This window comes from Crocodylus siamensis, chromosome 3, assembly GCF_052110815.1.
Source record: "Crocodylus siamensis isolate JL-2025a chromosome 3, ASM5211081v1, whole genome shotgun sequence".
In the NCBI taxonomy this organism is placed as follows: domain Eukaryota; kingdom Metazoa; phylum Chordata; order Crocodylia; family Crocodylidae; genus Crocodylus; species Crocodylus siamensis.
This window is the reverse complement of record NC_143397.1, coordinates 140367958-140385527: the sequence shown is the minus strand read 5'-3', so window position 1 is coordinate 140385527 and position 17570 is coordinate 140367958. Positions and strand designations below refer to the sequence as shown.

Here is a 17570-nt window from a genome sequence, read left to right as displayed (position 1 = left end):
AGTTCTGGGCGCCGCACTTCAGGAGGGATGTGGACAACATCGAGAGGGTCCAAAGGAGGGCCACTCGTATGATCAGGAGTCAGCAGGGCAGGCCCTACGAAGAGAGACTAAGGGACCTGAACCTGTTCAGCCTCCACAAGAGAAGGCTGAGGGGGCATCTAGTGGCCATTTACGAACTAGAAAGGGAGGACCAGCAGGCATTGGGGGAGTCCCTGTTCCCCCAACAGTATCAGGAGTGACAAGAAATAATGGTCACAAGCTGGCAGAGGGTAGATTCAGGCTAGGTATCAGGAGGCACTACACTGTCAGGGCAGCTAGGATCTGAAGCCAACTTCCAAGAGAAGTGGTGTTGGCTCCTACCCTAGGGGTCTTTAAGAGGAGGCTGGATGAACACCTGGCTGGGGCTGTTTGACCCCAGTACTCTTTCCTGCCATGGCGGGGGGTCGGACTTGATGATCTCCTCAGGTCCCTTCTGACCCTACCAACTATGAAACTAGACTCTGTTGTATTTTTTTTTTTAAAAAGAAAAAGCCTAGATTCTGAATCTGGCATATTGGTTGCACAAATGCATCACGAAAGTGTGATCTGACCTGTGAGCTGAGTTTTTGAATATAGCTGGGGTGACCTGCTTAGGGACTCATCAAGCAGTGGAGTTTTTAAAGGAATTTAAGAGCTAGGTTCCTTCTGTTTTAAGAGTGGTTCTACCATACGGTGGCAAGGGATTTCCTGTGGTGACCTGACTTGGGTGTGCCTTCCTGTCTTAAGACAGAAGAATTTTCTAATGATATGACAGACAAGCTGTGACAGCCCTATTGGAGTAATAGTGTGTGTCATCTGGAACCATAATGATCATGACTGCGTTGCAGCCAAGCAAATAAAAAGTTCCGAGACAACCAGATTTGGAAATCGTTGCCATACACACTGCAGAGTGAAGCAAGTGATAAAGGGACTAGGGAATAGATTCAGCCAGGTCAGGTGAAATTCTGTTACTAATCTTATCTTCCAATCTGTTACCACAGAAAAGAAAATTTTGCTTCACTGTAGGTGAGGTATGCTGGAGATCTCCTAAAGGAAAACATCCTTTCCACAAGTTTTAGATTATTTTCCAAAACAGTATAAAAGTTTTAGCTTATTTTATAGTACAAAGCCTTTTATGTGTCACAAACCTCATTTTGGTCCTCATTATGATGGATATAAAATACACTCAACCCCAGGGCTAAGTACAGACAGTCAAAATTCTTCCCCTCCCAAACCCCACAGTGACTTGCCTCAGCGGCTGCAAGTCTCAGGGTTAGCCTTGGGCAGCTTCAGGGAGCTGAGGGAAATTCTCCCGCTCCTCCACAGCTGCTTCTGAGGAACTCCCCTCAGCTCCCTGGGGCTGCCAATGCTGGGGAAGCCCCCCAGGATGAGGGCTCCCCAGTGACTCCATGCTGGACTGTATGGGTAGGTACCCGTCCTGGAGGACTTTTCTCCCTCCTGTGGCAGTGGCAGAAGCAATCAGCAGCTGGCAAGAGGGTGGGTGGGAATTCCCCTTGGCACCCCAGGCTGCCTGGGTTGGGGAACCCCTTAAGGGGGAGGCTCCCCCAAGGTGGGCCAGCACCTGGACAGAGGGCTCCTTAACCCCATTAGGGGACAACAAGTGGTTGGGGGCATGTACTAGGGAGCCAATTTGGAGAATTCACCCTCAGCTCTTCAGGGCTGCGCCTGACTAGGGGACCCTGGGCTGGGGTGGAGGTGAAGTCACCTGAGACAGGGGCTCCCTGGTGCCTGCACCCCTGGGGCCTTGGGAATTCCTTCCCTCTCCCTTCTATGGCAGCGGCTAAGGCAAGTAGCTGTAAGGGGGAGGAAGAGGTTGAGAATTCCCTCAGCTCCCCAGGCTGCCCCTAGCTGGGGAAGAGCTGTGGAGGGGCAAAAAGCCCGGACTCTGGGGGCTTTCTCTCCCTCTGTACTGTGTAGATCTGGGCTAGGGAGCAGAGGGGCAGGGCATTCCCTGATCTGCTCAAGCAGACAGCACAGCCCGGGGCTTTAAGCATCTTGGGATGTTGTGCGACTGTGAGTCTGGGATCTGGGACAGAATATCCATAAATGGGTTTGACCTAATTCAGTTTGGTCTGATGCTTCATCCATCAAAGTTTCTTAAACCAGTTTTGGCCATTTTGAAAGCGGTTTATGTGTGCTGAACTTCTGTTCTGTTACAGGTTTAAACTGATTTCCGATCACTTAAACCAATTATATGTAACTTCTGTTCCCAATCCAGGTGCTTGCATAGAGACCAGCAATCGTGACTTTTTATATTGAATATAGATAAATAGAGGACATTCTCAACTGGGGAGATAAGCATTTGATCACTCCACAAGTGCGGATTTCCTAAAGATGAAGAAATGATGAGTGAAATTGGGAAAAGAAAGAAAATGCTTTAGTCAGCAGGTTTAGGGTTCAATATATGGATAAAAGATTAAATATAATTGCTTGATGGACTGGAGGTGAAACTCTTATGATCTGATGGTCAGTTCTGGTTGTACAATATATCTGCCTCAGACAATGCAGCAAAAAAGTGAATGTTTTCATAAATTAAACTGGCTAATAGTCATGCTTTCTTACCCCACCACTGCCAGAGTGGATGTGTTTAAAAGTTCTCTTTATGTGCACTTTGTTGACTAACTATATGGAAAAATAATTCATAAACAAATTTTTGTCCAGCTATTCTTCTGCCAAAAATGACACTCTCCCCTATCTTAATGTTGGTAACTTAAAGCCTTGATTCCATTAACAAGTCCCTGAGCTATTTGGTTGTCAGACAGGTTTTTACATCTTGCCCAAAGGCAGTACCTGCCCCAAATTTTAACTGCAGCTACCTGACACAACACTAAACATGATATGTCCTTGGCTAGACTGACCAATCAGTATTGAATCAGCTGACTCAACTCTGAACATATTGAAACAATTTAAATATCTGATTTTATAGTAAAGCTAAATACTGTGGAGACCACAAAGTAGTGAAATTATAAAATGATCAAAACCACCACTTCTAAAAGTTTAAACAATTTGAGAGTGGAAGGGATTTTTAATAAGGTTGTTAAAAAAAATTATCAGAATCAGGGGAAGGACACAAATTTTGTCACACATTGTAGAAAAAGGCATAAAACAATTTGAAGGATGCTTTGCAGACTATCTTTAAATACTTTTGTTATTCATTAATATTTTAAATTTAAAAATTTAATATTTAAAAATTCTAATCTAGAAAAAACATCAGTTTAACTGGAAGAAAACATTGTTAGTGAAGTTCTAATTAAGCTACTAGACCAAAAGTGTGTGTTGGGCCAAAACAATTGTTGATAGTGATTCAAAAGGACATCTACCTTTTAAAAAGTCAAATGATTAAACCATGCATCTGACTAAGTTGCACTGATTCAAATAACTGTGAACTTCATGTAACTTAAATATTATTTTTAATAAGTAAATTAGCAGTTATAGTTAAGTGAGAGTTGGGGAAGGGGGAGGAGTTTTTATAAAGCTGAATTGGCCTGTAATGGTGTATGTTCATGTGCTTTTTGCCTGATAATTTTTTTTAACATAACTTTTTGCCATAAACTTAGATCTTTACAGATCATCTTTACAGAAGTCGTGGTGAACATTGCTGCATAAGATCCCTGGATTCAGTTTGTAATAAAGTCTTCCTAAATTGGTTTAGTGGGTCAGAGGCGAGATTTCTCAAGTTGGAAGTAGTGTTGAGAAACTGCATACACATCCTTTCTTGGTTGGTGTGTGAGACTAGTGTATGCCGGAAATAAATTGTTCCCTTTGCTAGAAATACAAAGCATAGTCATTATATCTTATAACTAAGGGAACATAATTGTTTGAAATCTTCAGTTCATGTTGAAATCTGAGGGAATGTGAAGGCTAAAACCGAGTTTTGTTTAACCTCTCTGAGGTAATACTTGGCACTTCCTGCTACCTATGTTTGAGATCCTGAGTTTGTCACTGGAGCAGTGTTAAAGTGTGGATGTGAAAAATTCTGATCTGGAAGGGGCGGAGACAAAATCATTTTATGCTTCCTGTGTCCTGCCATTGAAATGCATGGTAAGAAACTCATTCCATTAGCGCAAAATTCACCACGTTGAAACATTTCCTCTTCCTTCTCAAAGTATGCAACATGCCAACCACTATTATCCAGCTGTTGTTCATTTGTGATTTGACTGATTAGCCATTTGCTTGTGGTGTCAACTTCACTTGCTGAGCCATATTTTAGGATTGTTTTCCTGCCTATTTTTGACTCTCAAGGTCAAAATCTTCTGTCTTCCACTGTCTCTTGTTATCTCAGTCTGTATTCTTGTTTCTACTATAAATTTTGTATTCCATGCTTATGTCTTTAAAAAAAAATTCAAAGCCCATCTCATTAAAGAATCTGCTTTGCTGTTTTTTTGCCATATATAATGTCCTCAGAAACCCCATATACTTCCATCTCCATGTGTTCAACACGGATGCTCGTAACCTTGACTAAATTCCCCTGTATCTAGTTTCAGTGCTTCGTGTTAACCAGGTGCTGTAAAAACCAAGGACATTAATGTCTAAATATTTGTTGTTTCTATGGCTTTTAACTTTTGGGAGCATCTTTAAGGGTTGATCTTCACTGCATTCTTAGCTTGAGGAACATGTAAACAAATCTAATTCATGTCAAGTGGTACTTTTGTATTGAAGCTGGCTCTTTCAAAAAGAGCAACGGAGGTAGAAACACCAGTGCTAGTGGCACTGCAGCTAGTTAGTTGTGCAGTAAATATGCTGTAGCTTGAGTTAGGATAGTTCATTAACTATTAATACAGTCACTTTCTGCTGCTAGTTAAATAAGTCTGCATAGTTTGGATGTTGCTTCATAATATGCTCAAGTGGGTGTGCCATATTGCCAAGTCACATGAGAAAAAAAAATGGCACTGCCTTTAAAAACAAACCCATCCTATTTTAAAGAAAGGTGAGTGGGGGTGGAGGGCTTGTGAGGGCCTGTGGCTGTGTGTGTGGGGAGGCAATAGGATATTTTGGGGTGCAGGGTGGAGGGGGTGGAGACCCCGCACACACTTTGTGCCATGGTGTGCAGCCCTTGGTGCACTCATGGCCTGCACGAGCACCGGCACCCTGCAATGTATGGTTGCAGCCAGCGCTGCACAGGTTCCGTGTAGCTCACGTGCAGGACTGCGCAATTGCAGGAGAAGCAGTGCAAGCTGGAGCCAACTGCCTTTCCCACCTCCTGCTTCCCGGATCCTGCACAGCATGGAGCTGAGAAGGCAGCTGGCTGGCTTTCCCTGGTAATGCAGAGCTGCACACGTGCGTGCAAGGCTGGGCATGAGAGATGGCTGGCTGCACTCCTAACTCCCACTGTGCAGTGCTGGCTGGAGCCACGCACCCAAGCCTGTGCAGGCCACAAGTGCCCTGAGGGCTGCTGCTGCTGGCAGCAGGGGCTGTGCGCTGTGGGGAGGAGTGTGTGAGGGGTCTCCACTCCCCCCACCCTCCTTCACACCCACACTCTGCCCCCACTGATCTCCATGCTCCTGCCACTGCCCTGGGTGCAGGCTCCACACTTCTGCCCAGGTGCATTTCCCACCCACTCTCTCCCTACCTGTTACCCAGAACAAGCCAGACATTGGGGAAGGCGCACAGATCCCTGGGGTGGCGGCAGCAGCAGCAGCAGCCCCGCCCGGAAGCGAGATGCTGGCCGGGTTGGGCCCTTATGCAACTCCATCGTGTTTCTGCAACCGTGACCTGCAGTTTGGGAACGGCTGTATTACAAAAAAGCCCAAAATAAGCAACCTGCAAATAAAATAAGGCCAAAAAACTGCAACCCGTAACTCTAAAAATTTTAAAGGGACCTTTTAGAAAAACAAGCCCAATTCCGCTAATAATAAGTGGACTTGGCAACACTGTGGGTGAGTCTACATGAGGTGTTAAATGTGCTTTACACTCATTCTACTGTGCATTAGTGTGGCAGTCAAAAACCATTCTAATAGTTTCATAGTTGGTAGGGTCAGAAGGGACTTGAGCAGAACACTAGTCCAACCCCCTGCCATGGGCAGGAAAGAATGCTGGGGTCAAGCGACCTCAGCAAGGTGTTCATCCAGCCTCCTTTTGAAGACCCCCAGGGTAGGAGCAAGCATCACTTCCCTTGGAAGTTGGTTCCAGATCCTGGTCGCCCTGACTGAAGTAGTGCTTCCTGATGTCCAGCCTGAACCTACTCTCAGTCAACTTATGACCGTTATTTCTAGTTACTCCTGGTAGTGCTCGGGGGGAACAGGGTCTCTCCCATTCCCCACTGGTCCTCCTTGGTAAGTTTATAGATGGCCACCAGATCCCCATAGCTTTCTCTTGTGGAGGCTGAACAGGTTCAGGTCTCGTAGCCTTCCTTCATAGGGCCTACCCTGCTGCCCCGTGATCATGCGAGTGGCCCTCCTCTGGACCCTCTTAATGCTATCCACATCCCTCCTGAAGTGCGGCACCCAGAACTGGACGCAGACAACTGTGGCCTGACCAATGTCACATAGAAGGAGAGGATCACCTCCTTGGACCTGCTCATGATGCATCTGTGGATGCATGATAAGGTGTGGTTGGCCCTACTGTCTCGTCCTCACATTGGCAGCCCATGTTCATCTTGGAATCGATAAGGACTCCAAGGTCCTTTTCTGCCTCTGTGCTGACAAGAAGGGAGTTCCCCAGCCTGCAGGTATGTTGCTGGTTCTTCCTCCCCAAGTGTAGTACCTTGCACTTGTCACTATTAAAACCCATCCTGTTCTCATCCGCCCACCCTTATAACCTGTCCAGATCCAGTTGTAGCCTGTCCCTCCCTTCTAACGTGCCCACTTCTCCCCACATCTTAGTGTCATCCGCAAACCTGAACAAGGTACTTTTCACCTCCTTGTCCAAGGTGCTGATAAAGATGTTGAACAGTGCGGGCCCAAGGACTGAGCCATGGGGAACCCCACTGTCCACATCCCTCCAGGTCAAAAATGACCCGTCCACCGCCACTTTCTGGGTGCGGCCCTCTAGCCAATTTGTGACCCATCTGACTGTGTAGGCACTGACGCCACAGTTGCCTAATTTTTTAATGAGAATGGAGTCAGAGACAGTGTAGAGGGCCTTCCTGAAGTCCAGAAAGACGACATCCACTGCGACACCTGCATCCAAGGATTTTGTGACCTGGTTATAGAAGGCTGTCAGGTTGGTCTGACAGGATCTGCCTCTAATGAACCCATGTAAGCAAAATCTTCCCTGCTGGTCCCTTGTGGAACCAAGGCATTTTTGGATAATTTCGTGTTTTGATGTGTTTTGAGAGAATTTTCTCAAAGAGCTTCCCTAGGACCAAGGTAAAACTAACGGGCCTGTAGTTTCCTGGGTCCTCCTTCCTCCCTTTTTTGAAAATAGGGACCACAATGGCCTAATACACAGAATTAGTCTACTGCACATTAATAGCACCCCAAAAAAAGCATGCACACTGCGGTGCTACTGCACAGTAACACCAATTATAGCACATTACGTTAATACATGTTATTATAGGTATTAACTTAAGGCGCCATAATTACAGCTCATTGATGCACTTGTGGACACGCCTAGTTTTACTTAGGCTAGATTAGCTCATTTGGAATAATTTAAATTCACCTCTTCTAGCCTGGACCTATCATATGTAATGAAGATGAACCAGTAGGAAGTACACTTGTTGCATTATAACCTAGCTTTCGCTAGTAGCGATTCCAATTTGAAAGCTTTGAAGGTAATATTTTTAAAGTAGTTTTTGAGTACGTTAAAAATATATTGTAACAGGTTTTTTTTCTTCACTTTTTTTTATCTGTTCATGCCACCTGCCAATATTCATGGCAAAGTACCTTGAGAAGCAAGGGTAAGTTTGGTTTGTTTTTGTCTTTGTTTTTTTTTATATATGAATATTGTGTATGTATCTGTCAAGCTGTGATTTCACCAGATATCACAGGTGGGACTGAATCCATTCAGTACTTGCATGGTGACTTCTGAAAAACACTAGTTTCTTGCATGGAGTAGCGATTGTGATTGTCTGTAGGATTCTTCTCTCAGAGCCATTACTGAACCCAGGGGCCCAGCATGGTGTAAAGCAATGTGCAAGAAAGATGCTGTCTTTTCTGATGAAGTCCTGATTACCTCTGTTCATTTAAATAGATCGGAACAACTTTTACAGAAGTAGGGTCTCATTTTGCTGACATCCTGATGACGTTCCAGTGTGAGTGATTGCTGTGCCAGTTCAGTAAGTTCACTGGTTGCAGCTGATGGTTTGTAAGCAATTACTGCATTTCCTGAATGTAAACCGCACTGACTACGTTCAGGTCTGAATGCTAGCATATGACTATTAGAAGTTTAACACTGGTTTCTCTTATGGATTTAATATGTAGTGTGGAGGCGCAGTCAGCTGGTCAGATGTACTTTTATGCATGACTTTTTACTAACTACCCACATGGTAATGGTTCCTTATTAATCCATGCATGCACACTTATTCTGGAATAAGTTCCTTGTTCCTCTTTACTCTTTACCAGGGGGTTTCAGTGACAGGAACCAAGGCATTTTAGTAATGAGAGAGAGATTGTGAAACCCAATAGGTCTTCCAGCGCTGTTTTCTATATTAACTTAGTCTGAACTAAAAGCAGAGGCAACTTTTAAGGAAGGGATCATAGTGGGATTGGAAAATGGAATCATGAGTTTTTCAGTTAATCTTGAATATTCTGTTTTATCACCTGCTACATGCTTACGATGTACTTATGTCCATTCCATGTTGGGATATTTTATCAAAGTGCACTATATGTTTACTGTAATCTCTAGGGGCCTTTCTGTTAATTTAAATGTTGAAGTATATACATTGTGGTCTAACTGTATATATAGCCTGTCCTAGACTTTTGGGCTAAGTGCAGACAATCAAGAAGACCGAGGCTGAATCAGTTCAGTGTTTGCAGGTTAGTTTGTGCTACAGAGATTAAATTGAGAAGCAAGTAGATAGACGTTCACTTTTGATTCAGGAAATGCAGCTACTTGCCTGCAATGGCTTAGGCCAGAAGCTGGAGGGCACTATAGTATGCCTCCCAGCCTGCCAAAGGGAAGGGACTGAAGCTCCAAGGGATTTCCCCCTTCCCTGCTCGAGTGGAGGGGCTAGCATGCTGAGGTGAAGGAGAGAGACACTTTAAAATCCCCCACTATGGCCCACATGAGACTCTAGCCCAGGTCCCAAAGCATCAGGTGGACCTGGCTCCTCCCCTGGAGCTGTCAGGCTACCAGCTGGGGTTTGCTGTGGGGGGAGCAGTCCCTCCCAAGCTGTTGTCCCCACCACCCCTGCACCCAGCTTCCTGCTTGAGTGGAGACCAGGAAGCATGGCCATGTCCTGGCTCAGGGTAGTGCACTGAGCTGGGGGAGGGGGTTTAAACTCCCTCCCTGGCCCCAGACCCCATCCCTGGGGTTTGCTGGGGAACTGGGGGTGGGCAGTCCCTTCCAGGCTTCATACCTCCACATCCTCCAATGAGGAAAAATCTGTGGGGCTGCCGTCCCTCCCTTCCAGGCAGACCTGGCTGCTGTTTTTGTTACTACTTCCTCCCCATCCACCCATACATTCGCTGTTTCATCTACCTCTTGTGTCCAGTCTGAGACCATATCAGGCAGGGATATTTTTGTCAATAAGGCCATCTGATTCTCTGTTGAGGTTTATGGGTCCTTTCATAGTGCAATAAGGGTCTGTGTCTTCCCCCATTTCATTCATCACTGTTTTTTCTTGTATATTTTTTATTATTTTGACTTTATTGTTTATTTCTCAGGACTTTAAATTGGTCACTTAAAATATCTTGGACTAGAGCTGTATTTCTTACATTGCATGTCATAATGTCAGTGTTAATGTGTAATATTAAGAATGGAAATAAATGCCTTATACCAATGGTCAACAACCTTTATAGTCTGTGGGCCAGAATGACTTACCTTGGGTGAGAGAGAGGGAGGCTCTAGGACCCAGCTGCCTCTTCTCCCTGCCACTGAAGTCCTACATCTGCAAGCTTGGCTTTGCATGTTGTAGGTTCCAGGTTCCTTCCTTGTACCATTGAAAAGGGAAGGATTTTTAAGACAGAATATCAGTTTCTGATCCAGATTTCTGAACAAAATATTGGACCTTAAACAGGCCAGTAGGTAAGGATAAATAATCTTTGTTTCACTGTTTAGTATGAATTGAGGTAGCATAAGAATTTTCTGCATTTTAGGGGAGAGGAAAAATACGTTGTGGCTGTAGTTTAAAAGAAAATGGCAGCCGTCTTAAAGTTGCTGAGATGTTTGCAATTTTCAGAGTGGTCCTAAGGGAATCGGATTAATAGAATGAAGTTGAGGTGATCCAAAAAGTGCACAACTAATGCAGTTTATCATGTTTCTGCAATTTATCCCACAGTAATTACTACTAAGTTTGTGGTGTAAATCTAGAGAAATAAGGTACACCCTTGGGCCACTTCAACATGAGACACTGACTGCGCAGGCTTTGCGCAACAGAAAGTGTGACACAGCGCTACTGCACATTAGTCTTGGGCTACTGCGCAGTCAACATCACAAAAATGCCATCTGTCAGTACAACTGCACAGTAACGACTGTGCAGTCAGCACCTTGTGGCCCGGGTGAACTAAGCATCTTTATTAAATGAAAAGGAAGATGGTCTTTGTGCACACGGGGTAACATTAAAGCAGGTTGGGTTTTTTTGTAACAAATATGTAGTGTTGAAGCATATAGTTAAATATGGTGAAGTTATCTATATACTTTTAATCATGCCTGTTCTACAGATAATTTGATTTTTCTGTTTATTGTTTGTGGGTTGGTCTTTATTCTATGAGATTCCTTTCTAAATTCCTATTCCTAATTACCTTAGTTCTTTAAAAGAACATCTCCTTAATATTTGGCTCTCCTTGATTTTATAGTTTTAAAAGATATTGTTAGAAGTTTTGTGGCATTAGTGGGTTGGATTTATTATGAAGATTTGTCTTTAGAGAATATAAAATACTTTCCCAGTATCTGTAGTTCATCTTTTCCGAGGTTTGTGTTTTGATCTTTGTGTTATACGAGCAAGAGAGAAATTGGAAAAGTAAAACAGAGTCGTTATCACTAGCTTCTTTGACAGTACAATAGCAGGTGTTTCCTTTTCTTTTTTAGGGTTTATTTTAACATTTTTATTTTAAACTGGCAAGTGCTTTACAGTCTAGTCTTAAGTTCTTGTTGATTTATTGTTTTGCATCTGTATGGTAAACTTTTATTCACTTTCTTTGAATCAGCATTTTTATTAAGATGTTTTTCACACGATATTTTTAGGAAATGCAAGTGGCTCTGTTTTAATCTGCTATACATACCTATTTTTTATCAGTCCAATAAGTACATAAACAGTAATCTAATTGGACATAGTATCTTTTAAAAATTCCAATTATTCTTAGTCCAGCCATTGGACACTAATTAAATATTTTGGCAACTGATTTTTTAAAATTTTTTTTTCCATAACTTGTGTACATGTGTTGAAAGAATAGAACTGTATTCTTGAATGATAAAGCAATATTTGTAAAGGGGGCTCTGATAAAAAGGTTCTCCTACCTTTAAATTTATGTGGTTACAGAGAATCCTAATGATTGGATACTAAAGCAGACTTCCTGGGCTCTTCCACAGAGATTTGGTACATACATATTTACAGCTGATGCAGCTAAAATATTAATGTAATTCAAATGAAACATATTTTAAAGATTAAAAAGCATTTGCAGTCCAAATATGCTATAGTAACATGCCACTTTAAATATATGATTTCAGAACTTGGAGATGCCTTTTAACCAGATGTGTTGATTCTAGAAGTATGATTTCACTCATAATACTCACTCTTATACTGTGCCTTCCTTCCTTTTACACTGTGCTTAACAGTACTGCTGCTGTACATTAGGCAGTTGGCAGAATTCTAGATAAATGCTGCTGTTTGTTGCATGGCATTGCCTTGCTTATGATAGCCACAGCATCAGGTTTAGGACCTGGAGGTGTAAAGGAAGAGACCTTTTAGAATGAGGAGAATATGGAAAGGAGGAGAGCAACAGCAGCTTCAAGGTTGAAATGGGGTCGTGGGGAACATCAGTGGGGATCATCTGAAGTTCAGGAGTAAGTGGAATGAAGAGGCTGATGATCTTTGAGCAGTTCTTGCACTTCCTCTAAAAATATGATCCCTAAATTCCCAGTTTTGCAGATACCTGGAGCACAGTGATGTGCTCAAGAATATATAAAAAGTTTGGCTCCAGCAAGGATCAGGCTCAGCCCTCCTGATCTGCAGTTCTTTACCTTCACTAAAAGCATAGCTGTGTTCCTGAGTTTGTTTGCTAATTCATTTATTAGATTTATATGCTGCTCTTTTCAAGAAGATGACTTAAAAAAGATAACATGCAGGGCAACTTACAGTATAACACAAAAACAGAATAAAATATTAAACTAAGAAAGTATAATCAAACAACTTCCCCTGCCCTCCTCAGTTTCCCCTCTCTCCTCCCCCTTTCCTCCCCCCCCCCCCAAAAAATCCAAAGTAAACCACTGACTCCACCCCTCCTGGTCCCTTTCCTCTAATCTAGGGGTGTGCCAATGTACAACCCAACCTTGTTTCCCATCTACTGCTTTCACATAGACTCCCCAGCCCAATATCCCCTTGGTAAATTTGGGAATAGTTCACCACGAGCCAAAAATTCACCTGTTCCATCCTAAATAAAATACTTGAACCAAGGATGTCAAACTCACCTGGCCCCACAGGCCAGAATATGACTGGGGCTCTCCTCATTAGCTGGGTCAGGATGCATCTCACCCTAAAAATTCATGGCCTCTCTGGGATCCTCTCATGCCAGATGACACAGCTTCATGGGCCATATGTTTGATCTCCAAATAATATTAAAAAATCTGCAAGGTATATAACATGTACATATTATTTATTCATTTGAAGGATTAAAATCATTCAAGTTAGTATCAAAATTTCACTGGGCCTGGGATTCTGCCCATATTGTCAACTGAGATGCATTATATTGAGTTTATACTCTCAAAATATTTGTTGGAGGATATTTTTGGTATTCTGTGATCATTTGGAAGTAGTGTTATGAAACGTAGTAAACTGCATTACTGGTCATAAATGTAAGAGCACAACCACACTGTTGAATTGTAACAGTCTTTTTAATTTACTTTCCTATAAAACTGTTTCCTGTGTAGTTGTTTTCTGTATGTTTTTTGCTCTTTACATACCCAGCCATGTGTAACTTTTTATTTTTCTTTCAACAGGTAGAGAAAATTGTTGACAAGAGAAAAAACAAAAAGGGAAAAACAGAATATTTAGTACGATGGAAAGGATACGACAGCGAAGATGACACCTGGGAACCAGAACAGCACCTTGTGAATTGTGAGGAATATATACATGAATTTAATAGACGCCACAACGAAAAGCAAAAGGAAAGCACATTAACTCGGACAAATAGGACCTCTCCTAATAATGCCAGAAAACAAATATCTAGGTCTACCAATAGTTCTTTTTCAAAGACATCTCCTAAATCTTTAGTGATTGGTAAAGACCATGAGTCAAAAAATAATCAATTGTTCACTGCCACACAAAAGTTTCGGAAAAACAATTCACCATCTCTTTCTGGCAGGAAAAATATGGACCTTGCAAAATCAGGTATCAAAATCCTTGTGCCCAAAAGTCCCATTAAGAGCAGGACAGCAGTTGATGGCTTTCAGAATGACAGCCCTGATAAACTGGACCACATAGAGCAGGATCAAGAAGACTCTGTAGCACCAGAAGTAGCAGCAGAAAAGCCAGTGGGAGCTTTATTAGGACCTGGTGCAGAGCGTGCTAGGATGGGGAGCCGGCCAAGGATACATCCACTAGTGCCACAGCTACCAGTGCCAGTAACAGCCACAATTGCATCAGCATTAACAATAAATGGAAAAGGTAAGTTTAGAAGTTAACTGTCTACATGGATTATATGTTAAGTTGGGCTCGCTCTCTTTTTTTCTTTTTTTAATTCACGTGCAAACAGTTACTCATTCAGCAGACCTATTTTACCCATATTAAACCAAATCTAAAGAGTTTCACAACTCCTTTGTTTTTAAATAGCTATGACTGAAAAAGCCTTTTAGAATGTTTCAGCTTTTACAGGCAGTCCTCAGATTTATGACATAACTGGCTCCTGAAAACCATGTCTTAAGTCGAAACGTTCTAACTTGGAACCAATTTGCCCATAAGAAACAATGTTATAAATGTGGGATTGGTTCCTGAACCAAGGCCCTGTGCCCTATTTTCACCAAAAATAACCCAGAATTTTGTACCCAAACAATTATAGATGAGTAATATAACTACATTAATGTATTTATATTGTAAATAGCAATCATATTGATTTGGAAGGACTTCTTTGAGGAGACTTTTGTTGGATGTTTTGAAGGGCTCTTGGTTGGACTTTTTGAAGGGTTCTTGGCTGGAGTCTTCTCAGGAGACTTGGCTGCAGGTTTTTCTGGAGTCTTGTCTGCTTTCTTAAAGGAAGTGTCCAAGGAAGTTTGGACAGATGTTCTTCAGGGAGATGGGTGACACAGCAGACTTGTTCACTGGCATGGCTTGGTGTCAGATCAAGTGTTGTAAAGTTGAAACTGATGTCAGAAAGTTGAAACAGTGTGTCAGTTTATAAACATTGTAAGTGCAAAACGTTATAAGTCCAGGACTGCCTGTACTTTTTTTTGCTGAGATCCATTGACAATTTGTGTTTTCAGAATCAGCATAAGATACATCTGTGTTTGACTTAACATTCAGTGTGCCATTCCCAAAGATTACACCATTGCTTTTGAATTGCTTGAATTTTTTCTAAATAGGTTAAAGACTCAAATTTGTCATGAATGCTAGGAATATAAATGATGGGAATAGACATGTGATTTTACTAGGGATTCTTTACTGTGGTTTACATTCTATTTTGCCTAACTGTTGTCTGGAATGAACCCAGGAGAATTATGTTTTAAGAATAACATTCATGTGTTTTGTGCCTATGCAAATTTGAGTCAGTTGGGCAGATGAAAATGCTTGCTTTTTGGACTGAATTCAGTCTTGCCTTTTCTTTTTATAGTTTATCAATATGTGTCTGTATATCTTATTTTATATTTAAGACTCCATTTAGATATAAGGCCAAACTTCTTCTAATATCTGAGTTAGTTTTGCAAAATTGTACTACTGAGAAAAGCTGCTTCTGTTTTTGCAACTGAGCCCTCTGTTTAAATCTTCCCTGTTCACTGTTTTGCTCCTGAAGATCTTTGATTTCTTAGCAAGGCAAACATCCCAAACAATTAGAAACATGTTCATACCGTTGTGTACAATCATATTTTTATGACTGTATTTTTAGGACTCAAATTTCAAAAGAGTAAATGTGCATCTCGGAACAGAATGTGAATCAGAATATGGACAGGAGACAAAAATGTTTAAAATCCAAATCAGGATTACCAAAAAGTGCAGTTACAGGCACAGCATATGGGCACAAAAAGTGTGAGGTCTCTGCAGCTGTCAGTGCCCAGTGCCTTGATTTTATTCAAATTTTCAGAAAACCTGGCCACAGCAAGAGAGGTTGGAACGAGATGGGCAATGAGGAACCCACTCTGGGATCTCCATGTCAGGTCACAGATCAGCCATTATACTGCAGATGAGCTAGGTAACCATGGTAATGCACATATTGGTGCCAGGAGTATCTTTTCATGGGCATGGACAGAGGAGGAACATAAACCTCACAGGACACAAATAGGAGCTGGAGAAAAACTCAGGATATGCCAGTGTATAGAACTGATGTCCAGGGGCTTTGTGATGGATGCTATGTGAAGCTAAAGTATGTGCATTGTTGGTATCTGCAGACAGAGGACAGTGTCCTATCTTCAGCATGGTCACCTCCTAGCTTTCAGAGCAAGAAGCAGGATCGACAAAGATCCCAGTAAGGCAAAATCACTGGCTACAAATGGCAAAAGTGTCTAGCATTCAGATCTCAGAGGTGGTAGCATAGGCCATATGACAGACAATACAGCACCATAAGTATAAATGGGGAGATAAATGAATGGAATAGTGAGGAAATGAAATCGAGGACTCTCTTTTGTGGAGGAAAGAGGGCATGTCAGATTTGTGTAGCTGTAGGTTTGCTTATCTCATTTCCTCAACTGCTGTCCTCTGGTTCAGCCTTTTTAAGACATCTAGCCAGAAAACCAATACGCTACCATGTCAGCACAAAGCCATCTCATGACTCTCATGATCATGGCAGTGCATGACTTCTATCTCCTTTATCTCTCTTCACAGGGGAAAATATATAGGACCAACAAAAATCCCACAGATGGATAAAACAATGTTTTAAAACAGACTTATTATTGGAGCTGGTCTGGAATCTTTCATCAAACTTTTTGTCAGAAAAGACAAATCCATCAAACTGAAAATGGTTGTCAGAGGAGTAGGGTTGGAATGGTGTTGTAGCCATGAGGGTCTAAGAAATGTCTGAGAAGCAAGGATTTTTGTGTGATATCTTTTATTGGGACAACTGTGTAATTGGGAGAGCTGTTGGACATGTGCCCTTCCTCAGGTCTGAGGAAAGCAGTCACAGACTTAGCTAAATAACAGAGAAAAGACTTCATGAAATGCTGAACAGTCTGCTTGAAGGAATGGAGGAGGTGAACTGGGTGTGAAAAAATGCCATTATGAGTTGCAAGAATTGCAGTAGAACAGGCAGCCTGGGAGGGAGACCATTCAAGAATGGGGTATTCTTCTGTCATGTCTTTTCTTAATTTTGTCTCCAAGGTGATTGAATGTTTTATCTAAAATTGCTGTGTCTCCTCCAGTTTCACCAAGGAAAGCAGGAGGAGTTACTTAGCTAGGAAAAAGGCAGAACTGAAAGACAGAATTTTGTAGTGGAGAAAGTCAGCCAAGTAATAAGATTTCCAACCAGAGATCTTCTGTAGTGAGAGTAAGAATGACAGGCAACAGATATTGGGACAAAATGAGGGCTAAAAGTTGACAAAATGGACCCAGAGTTGGGGAAAAGAATTAGAAGTGGTCAAAACTGATGGACTGGAATTCACAGAAGAGCTGAGAGGCCTGGGCAAATGTCCAGCTGTCACTCCTGAAAGTGGTGAACAACAGAAGTTGTGCTTGTATCAGTGCATTCCCCAGTGAGTTTGGTTTATAGGATTAAGCATGTCCTCTGGCTGAGCATAAGGGAAAAGGTACTGTTAAGGAGGGTTCAAATACCTCAGTGGCCTGCCTACAACCCCTTAACTGTGGCCACATTGCAGAAGGGTAATGCTTACCTGCGTGGTTTTGTGGTTCCCTCTCAGAGCAGTGAAAACAAGGAAATCATTGACAAAGCACATTTCTTCAATTTCCACTAGACTCTTATTTCCAGGCAGCCAGCAGACCAGCTGGTCTGCTGTTTTCTGCTGCTCCCTAGAGCCATCCATCCTGCCTGTTGTGTAATTGGTATTTGCCACACACATGACTGAACAGATCCTGTCAATTATCTTGTCCCTTGAGGCCCGCATTAACAGTTGGAGTA

At 42.3% G+C, this 17570-nt stretch overlaps 1 protein-coding gene across 2 annotated transcripts in view; it reads left to right on the top strand.

The window, feature by feature from the left end:
- CDYL (chromodomain Y like) overlaps positions 1-17570 on the top strand; it is a 165994-nt gene that overhangs the window by 65419 nt on the left and 83005 nt on the right. For both annotated transcript variants that reach the window (XM_090039348.1, XM_090039349.1), the window contains one exon: positions 13294-13960. In XM_090039348.1, coding sequence (XP_089895474.1) covers positions 13294-13960 — 667 coding nt within the window. The remainder of the gene's footprint in view (positions 1-13293; positions 13961-17570) is intronic.